Here is a 17,388-nt window from a genome sequence, read left to right on the forward strand (position 1 = left end):
TACAGTTGGCCCACATGCAGCATTAATACAGTATTGACCCTGTAAAATATGACTTGATTCTTGAAGGCTATTTTTTGTGCATCACAAGAATTATGAGTGGGTCCAAACAATTTTGACAGAATATACTAGCAAATAGAAGTAGCCTACATGATAGTATAAGTACGGTATATGATGGCAATGCGTTATTTGCCTTGCTTCAAGTATTAAGTGTGTGTACTGTACAATTCGGCCCGCAACTTCATCCCAGACTTTGATTTTGGCCCTCTATGAATTTGAGTTTGACCCACCTGATCTAGCTTATTCCATTTCGATTTCAGTTTAAAATCAGTCTATTGTGTCACTGTTTTCTGAAATGCATGCGACAAATAAGCAATTTGATATTGGAAAAAGTAACCGTGGAGGAAGGAAGGAACCGTAATTCATAGACAGTACATTACAATAAATTACATCAAGCACTACTTAAAGCTATGCACAGAATAGACCAAAATTCATCATGAACTTTTGACAAACCAAAGTATACTATACTGCTTTGGCATTAATAATAGCCCATTGTGGTTCTATACTTGTCACGGTTTCAGATTGGTGAGCCCAAATGCAGCACAGGAGACAGAGGTTGCATGAGACTGTTTATTTAAACCAAACAATTATATAACACTAAAACTCACCCACGAGGGGGAAAACGTAAACTACAAGCAAACACAGAAGACGACAGGAACACTTACGACAAGGTTTCGGGGATACTAGAGACAGCCATTCTGGACAACAGAAGACAAATGACGCAGCACGGGACAACGGGAGCACAGGACTAATATACACAGGGGCAATCACAGAGCAGGGACACGATAGGTAGAACACAACAGGAACCAGGTGGTTGACGAGACAGAAACGGGGATACAAACGAGGCACAGGCAATCAAGGACAATGATAACGAGAACAGATAATGACACAGGTGGAGACAATGACTAGGGAACAGGAGGCAAGGGACAAGACCAATAGCAAGAACAGAACACAGGTGAAAACAATAAGGAAAACTAAACGGGCCAAATGAGAGAATCAAAAACTAGACCACAAGGGGCAGGAGACAAACGAGGGGCGTGGCAGGTAAACACAGGAGCACATGAGGAAATCAAAACAAACCAAAGGCACATTACACTAGCGGGGCAGAGATGAGAATAGAGAAAGACAGGAAGAGAGACAGACAGACAGAACCAGACAGGCAGGGAGACAGAACCAGACAGAATGAGATTGAGAGAGAGAGAGAGAGAGAGAGAGAGAGAGAGAGAGAACCAGACAGGCAGGGAGAGAGAGAGAGCACAAGACAGAGAGCACGAGACAGAACCAGACAGACAGGCAGGCAGGGAGAGAGAGAGAGAGAGAGAGAGAGAGAGAGAGAGAGAGAGAGAGAGAGAGAGAGAGAGAGAGAGAGAGAGAGAGAGCACGAGACAGAACCAGACAGGCAGAGAGAGAGAGAGAGAGAGAGAGAGAGAGAGAGAGAGAGAGAGAAAGGCAGAGAACAAGACAGGCAGAGAGAGACAGAGAGCGAGATAGAGAGTACGAGACAGAACACGAGTAAAGGCAATGGCAACATTACAGTTCTACAATGGCAGGGGAGTGAGATCATGACAGAACCCCCCCCTCAAGGGACGGCTCCAGAAGTCCCCAAAAAGGCACCACCAAACCGGGCGGGCGGAGGGGGGAGCTGGTGGAGGGACAGCGCAAAGCAGAGGCAGAAGGATGGGCAGAGACGGAGGGGCAGGTTGAGACAGAGTCAGAGGAGGAGGACAAGACAGAGGCTGAGGAGGACGAGACAGAAGCAGAGGGAGAGGACGAGACAGAGGCAGAGACAGAGGTCGAGACAGAGGTCGAGACAGAGGTCGAGACAGAGGTCGAGACAGAGGTCGAGACAGAGGTCGAGACAGAGGTCGAGGCAGAGGGAGAGGTCGAGACAGAGGTCGAGACAGAGGGAGAGGTCGAGATAGAGGGACAGGTCGAGACAGAGGGAGAGGCAGTGGCACAGGTCGAGGGATGGGCAGATGCAGAATCAGGCAAAACAAAGGACTGGTGAACATTGACAGGAACATAAACAGGAACTTTCACAGGCACAGTGATGTTGACGGTGACGGAAACAGGGACAGAGATGACGATGGGGACAGGTACAGTCACAGAAATGTTCACAAAAAGTGGTGCAGGGAGATGGGTCGAACGGACATCAACATGGACTGGGACCGGGACAGACACAGGAGTAGGCACCAGGATACGGACCGGGACAGACACAGGGACAGTGATAGGCAAAGTCAGGGGGATCGTGACGGGCACAGGAATAAAGAGGGGCTTATGGCAATGGTGAGTAATGGGAGAAGGCTGGGACACAGGGGGCGGAGCAGGTTGGGGCATAGGAGGTAGGATAGACTGGAACAAAGACGAAGACTGGAAGGTGGGAGCAGGGTCTGGATCAGGGGTAACGACAACGGGATCAGGGGCGGAGCTAACGGGACATGGGGCGGAGCCATCAGGACCAGAGGCGGAGCCATCAGGACCAGGGGCGGAGCCATCAGGACCGGGGGCGGAGCCAGCATGTTCGGGGGTGGAGCCATCTGGACAGGGGGCGGGGCCTCCTGGGCAGGGGGCGTGGCCAACAGTGACAGGGATGGCACCAACAGGAACAGGGGCGGAGTCAGTGGGATCGGGGGCGGAGCCAACAGGATCAGGGGCGGAGCCAACGGGACCCGAGTCGGCACCAGCAGGATCAGGGGCGGAGCCACCTGGGCAGGGGGCGGGACCTCCTGGACAGGGGGCGGAGGCAACAAGAATGGGGGCGGCACCAACAGGAACATTAGCGGCGCCAACTGGATCGGGGGCGGAGTCATCGGGAATGGGGGCGGAGTCATCGGGACAGGGGGCAGCGCCAACTGGAACATGGGCGGCACCAACAGGAACGGGGGCGGCGACAACCGGAACGTGGGTGGCGCCAACAGGAACAGGGATGGGTGGACCTTCAGCAGGAGAGCTGGATTCAGGGCAGGTAGACAGGTGACCGGCTGGAAGGCCGGCAGACAGGTGACCGGCAGCAGGGCCGGCAGACAGGTGACCGGCAGCAGAGCCGGCAGACAGGTGACCGGCTGGAGGGCCGGCAGACAGGTGACCGGCTGGAAGGCCGGCAGACAGGTGACCGGCAGCAGGGCCGGCAGACAGGTGTCCGACTGGAGGGCCGGCAGACAGGTGTCCGACTGGAGGGCCGGCAGACAGGTGTCCGGCTGGAAGGCCGGCAGACAGGTGACCGGCAACAGGGCCGGCAGACAGGTGTCCGGCTGGAGGGCCGGCAGACAGGTGTCCGGCTGGAGGGCCGGCAGACAGGTGACCGGCTGGAGGGCCGGCAGACAGGTGTCCGGCTGGAAGGCCGGCAGACAGGTGACCGGCAACAGGGCCGGCAGACAGGTGTCCGGCTGGAGGGCCGGCAGACAGGTGTCCGGCTGGAGGGCCGGCAGACAGGTGTCCGGCTGGAGGGCCGGCAGACAGGTGTCCGGCTGGAGGGCCGGTATCAGGGCAGACAAACAGGTGTCCGGCTGGAGGGCCGGTGTCTGGGCAGGTAGGCGGAGCAACGTTGTCCGTCTTGGGGGTCTCGATCGAATCCACATTCTCTGGGGTGCTCCCCGGCACGCCGTTCTCGACTGGAGCGAAGGATCCCAGTGCGTCGGGCTCCGTGTTGGGTGCCGTGTCGGGTGCCACATCAGGCTCCGGGTCAGGCGGCACGGCGGGCTCCAGCTTGGGCTCCGGGTCGGGGTCGGGCGGCACGTCAGGCGGCGCGTCAGGCTCCGGGTCGGGCGGCGCGTCAGGCTCCGGGTCGGGCGGCGCGTCAGGCTCCGGGTCGGGCGGCGCGTCAGGCTCCGGGTCGGACTGCGCGTCAGGCTCCGGGTCGGGCGGCGCGTCAGGCTCCGGGTCGGACTGCGCGTCAGGCTCCGGGTCGGGCGGCGCGTCAGGCTCCGGGTCGGGCGGCGCGTCAGGCTCCGGGTCGGGCTCCGGGTCGGGCTCCGGGTCGGGGTCACAAAACCCGCAACCCATCTGACCTCGAAAAACTTAGATCTCTACTAGCCTCCTTCTCCGCCTCTGTAACAGCTGCCAAGACGACCTACTACAACGACAAGATCAGCAACACTACAGACCCACGTAAGTTGTTTTCTACATTCAAGTCACTGCTCAACCCTCCCCCCCCTCCTGCACCCATAGACCTTAACCCAGACAACTTTGCCACCTTCTTCACGGAAAAGACGGCAAATATTAGCAAGCAATTCTGTGAACCACCCTCCCGCCCAGAAGACACCCCCCTGGAAAACACGGCGACTCCTGCAACACTTCATGAATTCACTCTGCTCTCTGAAGAAGACGTTTCCAGACTCATCACAAGAAGCCGTCCCACTACCTGCCTACTAGACCCAGTGCCCACGAACCTTCTTCAAGACATTGCCCAAACAGTGGTCCCAGCAATCACATCCATCATGAACTCCTCACTCTCCTCCGGCACTGTCCCCTCCGCCTTCAAACAAGCAAGGGTGACACCACTACTGAAGAAGCCTACACTGAACCCTGCTCATGTCGAAAACTACAGACCTGTCTCACTGCTTCCCTTCCTATCCAAGACGCTAGAAAGGGCAGTTGCAAAGCAAGTCACCAACTTCCTAAACCAGAACGGATTACTTGACCCAAAACAATCTGGTTTCAGAAGTGGACATTCAACTGAAACTGCGTTACTCTCAGTGACTGAAGCTCTAAGGACTGCAAGAACGGAAGGACTATCCTCGGTCCTCATACTACTAGACCTATCTGCAGCCTTTGACACAGTCAACCACAAGATCCTCCTGAGGATACTCACAGCCATGGGAATCACAGGCGTTGTCCACTCATGGTTCAACTCCTACCTCTCTGGACGCACCTTCAGTGTGTCATGGCAAGGGAAGCTGTCTACGACTCACACCCTCTCCACAGGCGTACCCCAAGGATCAGTGCTGGGACCCCTTCTGTTTGCAATATACACATCCTCCCTGGGACGTGTCATTCAAACACATGGGTTCTCCTACCACTGCTATGCTGATGACACCCAGATGTACCTGTCGTTCCGTCCAGAGGACACCACGGTTTCGGAACGCATCTCTGCCTGCCTCACCGACTTGTCAACATGGATGAAGGACCACCACCTACAGCTGAACCTGGCCAAGACAGAGCTCCTGGTGATCCCAGCTAAAGAGCCGCTCAGTCACAACATCAACCTCAAGATAGGCTCCACCATCGTGACCCCAAGCAAAGTCGCCAAAAACCTTGGCGTCATGATTGATGATGAGCTGTCATGCTCCAACTACATCAACTCGGTCACCCGGACCTGTCGAATCCAGATGTCCAACGTACGGAATATCAGACCTGTGCTGACACAATATTCTACACAACGACTGGTCCAGGCCACGGTCCTGTCCCGCGTTGACTACTGCAACTCACTCATGACAGGTCTACCTGCTTGTGCGCTAAAGCCTCTGCAGATGATCCAGAATGCGGCGGCACGGTTGATCTTCAATCAACCCAAAAGGACCCATGTTACTCCTCTATTTATTGAGTTGCACTGGTTACCGATCGCCGCCCGGATCAAGCACAAGGCATTGACCCTTGCCTACAAAACCATCACAGGAACGGCCCCAGCTTATCTGAAGGACCTACTAACGCCTTATGTTACTGGAAGAGATCTGCGCTCATCCAGCACAAGCCGTCTGGCTCTGCCATCCAGTCGCTCTAGGTACTCCCAGTCAAGATTGTTCTCCGTTGTGGTTCCCAAGTGGTGGAACAGTCTCCCAGAGGCAGCAAGACTAAGCACCTCTCTTGCAGCCTTCAAGAAACAACTAAAGACATTCCTCTTTCGAGAGAATCTACTAGACTAATGATTGAACTGGCCTTGCCCCAGGGCAGAATCCTGACATTATGCTTAGTTTAGTTTAGTTTGTGAGTGTGTGTTTGTGTGTGTGTGTTCTCATTATTTCCTCTTTATTATTAAAAAAAAAAAAAAAAAAAAAAAAACTAACCCCTCTTTGTAATTGCACTTGTTGTTCTGTATATCTCCTGTGCACTTTGTATTTGCTTGTGATGTTGGCTTGATTATGTCCTCTTCTGAAAGTCGCTTTGGTTATAAAGCGTCTGCCAAATGCAATGTAATGTAATGTAATGTAATGTCACATAGGCTGGCCAAGCCAGTCTTGCGCTCTACTGCCTGCAGAGCCTGCAGTGACTCCTCCAGATGGTTCATGTTCTGCAGAATACTGTTCAGTCCAAAGTCGAGGAGCCATGGTCTCTGCAGCAGGGTGTCCTTAATGATCCTCACAGCGACCAGCTGCCTCCTCGTGTCTCCCATGCTGTGGATCTCTGGAGACACTCTGTCGTGGAGAAGGTGAAACTCCTCCAAGTGTTGAAGGCGGAGAGATATATGGGGCTGGACGGGCAGACCGGCAGGCTTGGGCTGGACGGGCGGACCGGCAGGCTTGGGCTGGACGGGCGGACCGGCAGGCCTGGGCTGGACGGGCGGTCCGGCAGGCCTGGGCTGGACGGGCGGTCCGGCAGGCTTGGGCTGGACGGGCGGTCCGGCAGGCCTGGGCTGGACGGGCGGTCCGGCAGGCCTGGGCTGGACGGGCGGTCCGGCAGGCTTGGGCTGGACGGGCGGTCCGGCAGGCTTGGGCTGGACGGGCGGTCCGGCAGGCTTGGGCTGGACGGGCGGTCCGGCAGGCTTGGGCTGGACGGGCGGTCCGGCAGAGTCAGGGCTTGGACGGCTCTTGCGGCGCCTGTTGCGGCGTTGCCTTCTCTTGTTGGGTTGCCAGTCATCCTCCCAGTAGTAATCATCATCATCAGTGGTTGATAAATTCCACCAGTCAATCTCCGGAGGTGAGGGACTTGGAGGAGCTCTGGGTGTCTTCAAGCGACCACCTCTTCTAGGTGAGCCCCGCATAGCAAGCCGAGTCCCTCTAAACAGGTCCGGATTGAAGTTGATCTGGGAGTGAGGCGATGCCATTCCAATGTAGCCAACATGCACAGAGCGTGGCCCTGACTCAACTACCTCTGTCAAGTGTGCTGCTGGGCTCAGTTTTGGCTGCGTCATTCTGTCACGGTTTCAGATTGGTGAGCCCAAATGCAGCACAGGAGACAGAGGTTGCATGAGACTGTTTATTTAAACCAAACAATTATATAACACTAAAACTCAGACAAAAGCAGGCTAACAAACAAAACACCCACGAGGGGGAAAACGTAAACTACAAGCAAACACAGAAGACGACAGGAACACTTACGACAAGGTTTCGGGGATACTAGAGACAGCCATTCTGGACAACAGAAGACAAATGACGCAGCACGGGACAACGGGAGCACAGGACTAATATACACAGGGGCAATCACAGAGCAGGGACACGATAGGTAGAACACAACAGGAACCAGGTGGTTGACGAGACAGAAACGGGGATACAAACGAGGCACAGGCAATCAAGGACAATGATAACGAGAACAGATAATGACACAGGTGGAGACAATGACTAGGGAACAGGAGGCAAGGGACAAGACCAATAGCAAGAACAGAACACAGGTGAAAACAATAAGGAAAACTAAACGGGCCAAATGAGAGAATCAAAAACTAGACCACAAGGGGCAGGAGACAAACGAGGGGCGTGGCAGGTAAACACAGGAGCACATGAGGAAATCAAAACAAACCAAAGGCACATTACACTAGCGGGGCAGAGATGAGAATAGAGAAAGACAGGAAGAGAGACAGACAGACAGAACCAGACAGGCAGGGAGACAGAACCAGACAGAATGAGATTGAGAGAGAGAGAGAGAGAGAGAGAGAGAGAGAGAGAGAACCAGACAGGCAGGGAGAGAGAGAGAGCACAAGACAGAGAGCACGAGACAGAACCAGACAGACAGGCAGGCAGGGGGAGAGAGAGAGAGAGAGAGAGAGAGAGAGAGAGAGAGAGAGAGAGAGCACGAGACAGAACCAGACAGGCAGAGAGAGAGAGAGAGAGAGAGAGAGAGAGAGAGAAAGGCAGAGAACAAGACAGGCAGAGAGAGACAGAGAGCGAGATAGAGAGTACGAGACAGAACACGAGTAAAGGCAATGGCAACATTACAGTTCTACAATGGCAGGGGAGTGAGATCATGACAATAGTAACCCCCACCCTGAATTGTATGAGCCCCATGCATGCAAAAGCGGATGTCTGCTCCTGTTCTTCCATACATTGCTAGATGTTATACATATCATTTGAAACAGGACACATCCAACATTTCCAACAATGTAGGCCAATGGCATTTGCTTGTAAGCTAAAGCATGCCCAAGACGATGGCTCAAGAATTCATAATAGCAGGTCACATTAGGTCAAGAGTGTCAAACTCATTTCACTTCAGGGGCCACATTCAGGCTATTTGATCTCTAATGCCTCTTTTCCACTGCCGTTTTTCTGGTAGGCCTACAGCTCGACACAGCACGACTCGGCTGCCACATTCTGCTTTACGGTTGAGCTGTGTCATGCCTATTCAAAAAGCAAAAAGTGGCGGCCGAGTCATGCTTTGTCGAGCTGTAGGCCTACCAGAAAACCGGCAGTGGAAAAGAGGCATATGTGGGCTGGACCAGTAACATCAATTTGGAAATATCCTCCCCCCGGGCCTTATGTTTGACATCATTGCTACAGTATAGGGTCATTCTTATGGCTAGAAATTCATTCAGCTACTTTGACTTGAATCTGTAACTGAGATGGCAACCCAAAAAAAAATGCCAGGGGAAAGATCAGAAACAGAGCTTTACAATGATTCCATGCATTCTCTATAAACCAAAGAAATGTGTGTAAAAAATGATTAAAACACCTATTTCTGGCCTTGCCATGGCCTGTGGGGCACTGGGTTACTACGCCGACCTGGGTCATTTGGTGATCCTTTGGTGATCCTTTGATTTGGTGATCTCTCCCTACTCAGTTCCTGTCTCTCCTCCTCTGTCCTCTCAAAAATAAAGGCAAACAACCCCTAATTATATGTAGGCCTATATAAAAAACACCTATTCTTAATAAATGCAGTTGTCTGTCCAGTTTAACCAATTTGATGGGTAATCAAACTTTTTTCATCTTTGCCTGTTCAGTACCATAGTTACCATTTCAAGGTATTCAATGCGTCTACAACCGGAGTTGCAAAAAAATAGCTGTCGAGAGAAATTCTCGGTACTTTAGGTAGGCCCGGTCTGATGATGGGGTATAAACTTCCGTTGGCCGACTTAGAACAAAGACATCATTCTGTGTTTCAGTAGGTATAGAGAGGAGGGAACTCTAATTAGTTCTCTAAAGTCATCATGCATGAAGAAATACCACAGGGAGTCTGTACAACTCACCCATTAATTTCTATTAGTATGAAGAGTTGGGGAATTAAAAAAAAAAAACATCAAAGTAGATGCACTTGTATTTGCCACAATTTGGAAATTAAATTCATATGGTAATGATATAGCTTCACTAGTTTTAAAGGCACATCAGTGTGGCATAAACAAGAGGCCTAGACTATATTGTTCACATTTTGTATTATATTGCACACAAGAGATCAACGTTTAAATATTCACTGCCTTTTACACAACACAAATAATACACTAGAACTATAGAAATAGTAGGCTATGTTCTTAATTCTGAGTCAAGGTAGAGTGAACTAAACAATACTCCATTCCACGTCCTGCATCCTCAAAGCCAGCAGAGGGGGCTACACAAAGGTGTCAACACAAGGTCAATCCAGACCGGTGGAGCACAGTCCTTTGGGCAGCCGTCTCTTTTCCCTTTACTATGCGTCATCTTTGTCTGGTGATATTCTCCATCCACAATTTGTATGGTATCAGAGCGCTTTGACAACCGCCTGTATTCAGATGAGAACTTTTTATAGCCTAGATACGCCTACTTTTTTCAGTTTTTGTTGTTGTTCGATAGAAATAACGCTTTAAAACTCTGGAAAGCACAAACTATGACATCCGCTTCAAGCTTAAGAGCACTAGTCTACTGTCCCTTAAACTGTCGACCTTTCTCTTTTGCAGAATACTGACAAGCTCCTGCGAAGAGAGATTTTTTTTTGCAACAAATCTTCCTTGCCTGTTGCGTACTCAAGCCGTCTGGTAACGGTCATGTCCGAGAGCGAATGCGTGGTCCTGACGCAACAAGTTTTTTGTTTCAGACTTTGTCCTTCTACACATCTAACTCTTGAATGCGGGGGTTCTTTTTTCTCGCAAATAGGCTTCTGACTTAAACGCCACGCGTTCGTGTAGTTACCTTGACGTTTTATTAGCATATTGAATTGAATAGGGATGGGACAGTACAGGTCACCGTTATCTCGGCGCACAGTGGATTAATTTCATAGGGACATTTCATTAGAGACCTTTTTTTGTCCAGCAATATCTGCCCATTTCGTTTAGGATTACTTTCTTTATTTGTATGGATATTTTCACTGAGCCTTGCAGATAGAGTATGCATTCCACAGGATGGGTGCGAACAATGGGAAACAGAGTGGGAGTGAAGGTAAGTGCCAAGCCCTAAGTTTCACAGGGAGTGAAAAATAGTCATTTTGCATTCTTTAAAAAGATTGTGTTCAATGCTGTCTCTCTTTTTGGACGTACTGTCCAGGTCTACTGTACCTTGCTGCATTTGGCAAGCTGCAATATTTGGTTAAATCTGCCGTTAAAATTATGTTTTTGGAAATTGTGGATCAGCAGAGTTTTATTCGGACGCAATAGGCGAGAAATGTGGCCGACGCATCTCCATGAAGCCCACAGCCTGCGAAATGATCTCAGCCCAGTTGCTTAACAGCTTTGAAAATGCATCTTGGCCAAAATTGTTGAAGAACAATAGAAAATACTACTTCTCCTTCATCACTTCAGTGATGAATTCACACATGACACCACTCATGGCACATCGTAGACACACTCAAGACTTGGGTTATGGAACAATAGTTTCAACTATGAGTTCTGTTCACCTGGAACTATAAATATTACTGGACACTTCACTGACACTAGGACTTTCTCATTCTCACATTATGGCACGGTAGACCGAAGACTCCCCCTTGTCCAGGGGTGGGGGTGGGGGGTGGTTGGTCCTGATGCTCTGAAATGCTCAATAGAAAAGGGGGCATCATGTCCTGGGGCCGCAGAAGCAGCCAGTAGGGAAAGTTCCCTGTCAGACTGAGTAGGACATGTCCTTGTCTTTTGCCAAGAATTGTGTGTGAGTAAATGGAAGGCCCCAGCAGGTTTGGCATCCCCCAATCTGCTTTTGTGCAGTCAAAAACAACTAGAAGAGGCACAGGGAGGAGGGAGCGAGGAGAAAATAAAACATGGCCTAGAATGGCTGTCCTGTTCTTTTGAATGCAGTTTTTTTTCTCTGTCATTCATATTCTAGGACACATAGACACTCATGGCTAGCCAGGCTGTGCCCTCCTAGTGACTCAACACTTTCAGCGTTGCAACCCAAGTCTCGAAGAGATTTGAACGTTGATGATAATCAGGCTAACTCATGGCAGCACCTGATCTCTACATGACATGGGTTGTCATAGCTGACCTGTGCGGTTAAGTGACATGTAGGCCTACACCGTTAAGTGACTGTGCACTATGACTATGTGCAATTTGAGGGAAAGCAACAGGTTTCTGGACACCCTTTAATGTAATTTGGAGCTACTGGGAAGTTTCACTTCACTTCACTCCACATATGTTGTGCGTAGCATGAGAAGTCAGGTTAGTACTTCTCTGTGCCAAGCACACACTGTCCTTGGACGGTCTGAAAGTTTGTCTTCAGGAGTATTTTGCATATTGCCATATCCATTAGCTTTAATTTGCAATATTATGGTCTTTTTTCCCCTTGGCTTTCTGACTCCTGAGCACCAACAGGGCCAAGACACTCTTACCCACAGAGCAAGTTCTGGCTTTGTTAAAGACTTGTGGAAAGTGGTGCAGTAAACCACACCAGCCCCTTTTTTAAGGTTATATCTTGGCATTTCCCCATAGCTGGCATTCACGGATGACATCAGCAACTTTCCACAGTAAACAGAGAATGGCAAAATGTCACGAAAAGAAACTCTCATTTCTTCCTGAGATAGGCCAGGGGTGTCTTATAGTAACAGGATTATTCATGTTTAAAATATGCGTTCCTGCATGCTTATTTTCATATGGCACAGCTTGCCTTTAGTTTCTTACCCTTCAGATGACTGCCAAGGCCTGCTAAGTGATGCAGAGATTTACAAGGAATTGTGAAAAACAGCAATTCCTGCCACAAATGTTTGACAGGCTGGACTTTTTTAGCATCAGAAATATACTGTATATCTGGAGAGGAAGCAGACAAAGAAGCTATAATATATACTTTCCTATTTTATGACCGTGTTCTTTTAGCTTCAGAGTGGAAGTGCACTGGCCTGTTTTGTTTTTAACTACTTCAGGATAATTGTGAAATAAAATAAAAATATAGAGGTTTATTTACCTTGCACTGCCAAGAAGATATGTTAAGTTAGTCAGTGGCTCTCTCATTTGTGATTTGGTAGGTGCACTTTAAGTCACATGTATTTTTGTTTGGAGGCCACACTAAGATGCCTGCATATAATCTCAGATGGGATGTTGTGCCTCTCGCAGGCAGCAGCCATCGCCATCATTTACTCCAGTGCACAAAAACTCTCCTCCATGGCATTGGCATGGTCCCTTTGAACTCACTGTGCACAGTGTGCTAAGAGGGAAAACCACAGGCAAGTGAAACTCCTTCAGCCGGCCCAAATCCCATCATTACAGAATATGTTTAGCCAATTAATCTCAGCAACAGCATAACCTACATTCCTGCGGGGGACAATAGACAATAAACAATGCCTCTGATGTAACCATACATGCACCAGGGTCTGTTTTTTTTTTTTTATTATTCTGTCACCACACTTTCTTAAATGCACAACAACAGCACTTTTCCAACATAGAGTGCAACGTCTTAGCATGGAGACAGCCAGATTATCTAAAAGAAAGTGTGTTTACGCTGCAAAATGTGGTCAGAAAGCCTTAGGCCTATCAAGCTATTCCTTCTATGGTAAGAAAACCCAGAAGCCTGGAGTTATGTTGACCTCGAGTTCCAGGTATGGTTGTAAACATGCTGCATTTGTGCCGTCTTCCAGGTAGCAATACCTCCTAGATGTAGCATAAACACAAGATAAACCACGTGCAAACCCAGTTTTGCACTCCCAGAGACAGTTCTAAATAGCCAGGCTAGGTAATAACAGTATTTGTTGCCTCAACATTTCCAGTTTCATCAGGGAAGACATTTTTCAATTGGTCTTTGAAGTTGTAATTGCAGTCCAGAGTTTTGACGTTGCACAATGTATTTCCATCTTTTATTTTATCTTTCGCACTGGGTCAATGACAAAGTTCTGTCATCTTCCTAAACCTGAATTTTGTGTCTTGTTCAATTTCTTAGTAAAAGTCCTGTCCTGTATGTCCAGAGGGGATGAGGTTGCAAGGCATCTGGAATGTTTCTGCTCTGAGTATGTGATGAAGAGAAATGGAATGTTGGGCATTTATTAACAATGTGTACACTCAGTCGGTGCTGTGCAAGGGGGATGGTTTCAAGGTTATCTTTTAGTATCGGCATGCAGTTGCTATTCAAAATGGTATCAGCCTTCTGTTGAAGCAATACCAAAAGAGGGATGGAGAGCCAAAATATTCACAAGTTGTGGATATCATGAAGAAGCCATGCAGTCAAACTGTAATCGATTGCCTATGCAAGCAAATATGAAGACTGGCTCCAAGAAGTGCCTTTTATACAGCATACAGAACTCTCCATACATTCAAGAGAACCGATTACCTCATGCTTGAGTTCATTGTTATGCTGTAATGTGTTTTTAGTCATGTCACTCTTAATTTCCTTTGCATAGTATTCTCCCCTAAAGCCATCCTGGCTTTTTTGAGTGATGCTACCAACTGGGTGTCCTGACACGTCCCACTGTGTTCTCTCTCTGTTCTCAGGGAAAGGCAGTTCCAGTATTTCCTCCGACCTGAGTTCAAGTACAGATCAGACATCGACCAAGGCTCCAAAGAATGCAGCTACCAGCGAAGGTAGGGCATATGGTCCTCATTATCCATCATTGGTCTGTGTTTCTTTCTTTTTTTTCGGACTTTTTTTTCATCCAGTGTTGACTATTTTTGGAAAAAAATGTGTTCCCCAAGTAAAAAAAAAGTGTACTTAATATATACTTAATAAGTACGTTTTATTGTATTTAAAGTGTACTTCAAAAGTGTGTATTTAAAGAATGTTATTTTGGGACAACTTATAGTATACTTAAATGTACTTGAAATATAATTAAGTAGAGCTTAAACACATTTTAAGTTGACTTTTTTGTACTAAAATTAAACTTTGTATAAGTGTACTTAATATACTAAAAATATATTTAACTTTAAGTACATTATAAGTATACTAACCAAGTCACTTTAAAATGTGTTTAATGTTTACTTTAGCATGCGGATAAGTGCATTTTAAGTACATTAGAAATCTATTTTAACGTCATGAGAAAGTACTTATAGTATACTGCAGAAGTACATACTTAAGTTGTGTTATTTTGGGACAACTTATAGTATACTTAAATACACTTGAAATATAATTAAGTAGAGCTTAATCACATTTTAAGTTGACTTTTTTGTACTAAAATCAAACTTTGTACAAGTGTACTTAGTATACTAAAAACATACTTAATTTTAAGTACATTATAAGTATACTAACCAAATCACTTTAAAATGTGTTTAATGTGAACTTTAGCATGTGGATAAGTGCATTTTAAGTACATTGGAAATCTATTTTAACGTCATGAGAAAGTACTTTATAGTATACTGCAGAAGTACATACTTAAGTTGTGTTATTTTGGGACAACTTATAGTATACTTAAATACACTTGAAATATAATTAAGTAGAGCTTAATCACATTTTAAGTTGACTTTTTTTGTACTAAAATCAAACTTTGTACAAGTGTACTTAATATACTAAAAATATATTTAACTTTAAGTACATTATAAGTATACTAACCAAGTCACTTTAAAATGTGTTTAATGTGAACTTTAGCATGCGGATAAGCACATTTTAAGTACATTAGAAATCTATTTCAATGTCATGAGAAAGTACTTTATAGTATACTGCAGAAGTACATACTTAAGTTGTGTTATTTTTGGACCACTTATAGTATACTTAAATACACTTGAAATATAATTAAGTAGAGCTTAATCACATTTTAAGTTGACTTTTTTGTACTAAAATCAAACTTTGTACAAGTGTACTTAATATACTAAAAACATACTTACTTTAAGTACATTTCAAATATATTCACAAAATCGCTTTAAGTACATTTTAAGTGTATTGACTCTAAATGTATTTTAAGTATACTACAAGTAGATTTTACTTTAAGCACATTTCAAATATATTTATTTTAAGTACACTTTAAATATATTTCAAAAGTATATGAAAAAACATTCATGTAATCCCCAGTTACTCATTTCCATTGTACATTGTCTTGTTCACAACCATCAGCCATTCACATGAACCTTCCTTTCACCTTCACTTCAGACAACAACCACTGCCTCAACCAGGATTCGAACCCACAATTCACTGAACCACAGACCTGCACTCTAACCACTAGACCACAACTACCTGTTCTTTGACAGGCACAATTACGTTCTTGAACTAATAGTCTTGAGTAGTACACTTTAAGTATACTTTTATATACTTAATTATAATACTTAGAAATCATTGGTGGTGGTATGCTTTTATCGAATTAAAGACACTTTTACATGTTTAATTTGTGCACCAAAAAGTACACTTAAAGTGCACTTAATACACTAATAACACAACTTAAGTACAGACTTCAGTATTGTGCTTAAAAGGTTAATAGGTAAGGCCTTACATGCCTTTTTAAGATCTGTTTGTGCTCTTCAATATGGTGTTTTTACCATGAAAATACATTAACAAAATGGAAGGTGGAAGGTTATTTAATGTTACAAAGCATAATGAATAAATAAGCCTAGGTTAAAATACACTAAAATGATGGTTTAAAAAAGTACCCAGGTGAAAAAAGTGTAGTTAATATACTTAATAAGTATGTATTTTTGTATTTAAAATATACTTCAAAAGTGTGTATTAAAGAATGTTTTTTTGGGACAACTTATAGTATACTTAAATACACTTGAAATATAATTAAGTAGAGCTTTAACACATTTTAAGTTGACTTTTTGGTACTAAAAATCAAACTTTGTACAAGTGTACTTAATATACGAAAAATCATACTTAACTTTAAGTACGTTTCAAATATTCTTTCTAATACCAAACTTTAGCACATTACTTTTAAAATACAAATACACTTAAAATACACTTAAAATATACTACACTAACAGTATGTTTTCAAATACAACACTTAAGCACATTACTTTAAAAATACAAATACACTTAAAATACACTTGAAGTGGTTCAAGACAACAAGAAAAATAACATAAAATCTTTATAAGTGAGTACATTTCATTAAAGACAATTAATATTAGTGTCAAAAAGGCAATATAGTAAGTATGCAAAAAAATATGCATATTTGTAAAGGTCGTAAAATAAAGTTTAGGTATATATAACTGATAATGTATATTTTCTAACACTATGTTTGAGTACATTTTTTAAGAACAAAGTTTAATACATTAAACTAGCAGTACATTTTCTAATACCATACATTACTATAATGGTGTACTACCGTGTATGATTTTTTGTAGTTTATTTCCAAAATTCATGCTGGAAAAAGGGGAGTCATTCATCATCATCATAAATTGAGGTTCTTGTCCATGTTCCAGATATAGACATTTTTTGCTAGGAAAAATGACTGTACTTTGGCCAGTAATTAGTTTATTTATTTTGTAAATATAGTTACAATACATTTAAATACACAACACTAATAGTGTATTTTCTAAAAACAATCTTTAGCACATTACTTTAAAAATACAAATGTACTTAAAATACATTTAAATACAATACACTAATAGTGTATTTTATAACACTACACTTTAACACATTACTTTTAAAATATAAATGTACTTAAAATAGACACTAAAATAGAATATACTAATAGTATATTTAACAATACCACACTTAAGCACATTACTTTAAAAATACAAATGTATTTACAATACATTTAAATACAATACACTAATAGTGTATTTTTTAATAAAACACTTTAGCACATTACTTTTAAAATACAAATGTACTTAAAATAGACTTTAAATAGAATATACTAATAGTATATTTAACAATACCACACTTTAGCACATTACTTTAAAAATACAAATGTATTTACAATACATTTAAATACAATACACTAATAGTGTATTTT

General features: G+C 44.9%; 1 protein-coding gene across 1 annotated transcript in view; it reads left to right on the forward strand.

Annotated features, from left to right (window-relative positions):
• The first annotated feature begins 9,658 nt into the window (after positions 1-9,658).
• The window catches only part of fbxl7 (F-box and leucine-rich repeat protein 7), a 36,284-nt gene continuing 28,554 nt past the window's right edge, over positions 9,659-17,388 (forward strand). Inside the window, exons 1-2 of the mRNA XM_063219031.1 lie at positions 9,659-10,544; positions 14,006-14,095. Of these exons, the coding sequence (XP_063075101.1) occupies positions 10,508-10,544; positions 14,006-14,095 (127 nt within the window). The 5' untranslated portion in view covers positions 9,659-10,507. The remainder of the gene's footprint in view (positions 10,545-14,005; positions 14,096-17,388) is intronic.

The sequence above is a fragment of the Engraulis encrasicolus genome, chromosome 16, assembly GCF_034702125.1.
Source record: "Engraulis encrasicolus isolate BLACKSEA-1 chromosome 16, IST_EnEncr_1.0, whole genome shotgun sequence".
NCBI classification, from domain to species: domain Eukaryota; kingdom Metazoa; phylum Chordata; class Actinopteri; order Clupeiformes; family Engraulidae; genus Engraulis; species Engraulis encrasicolus.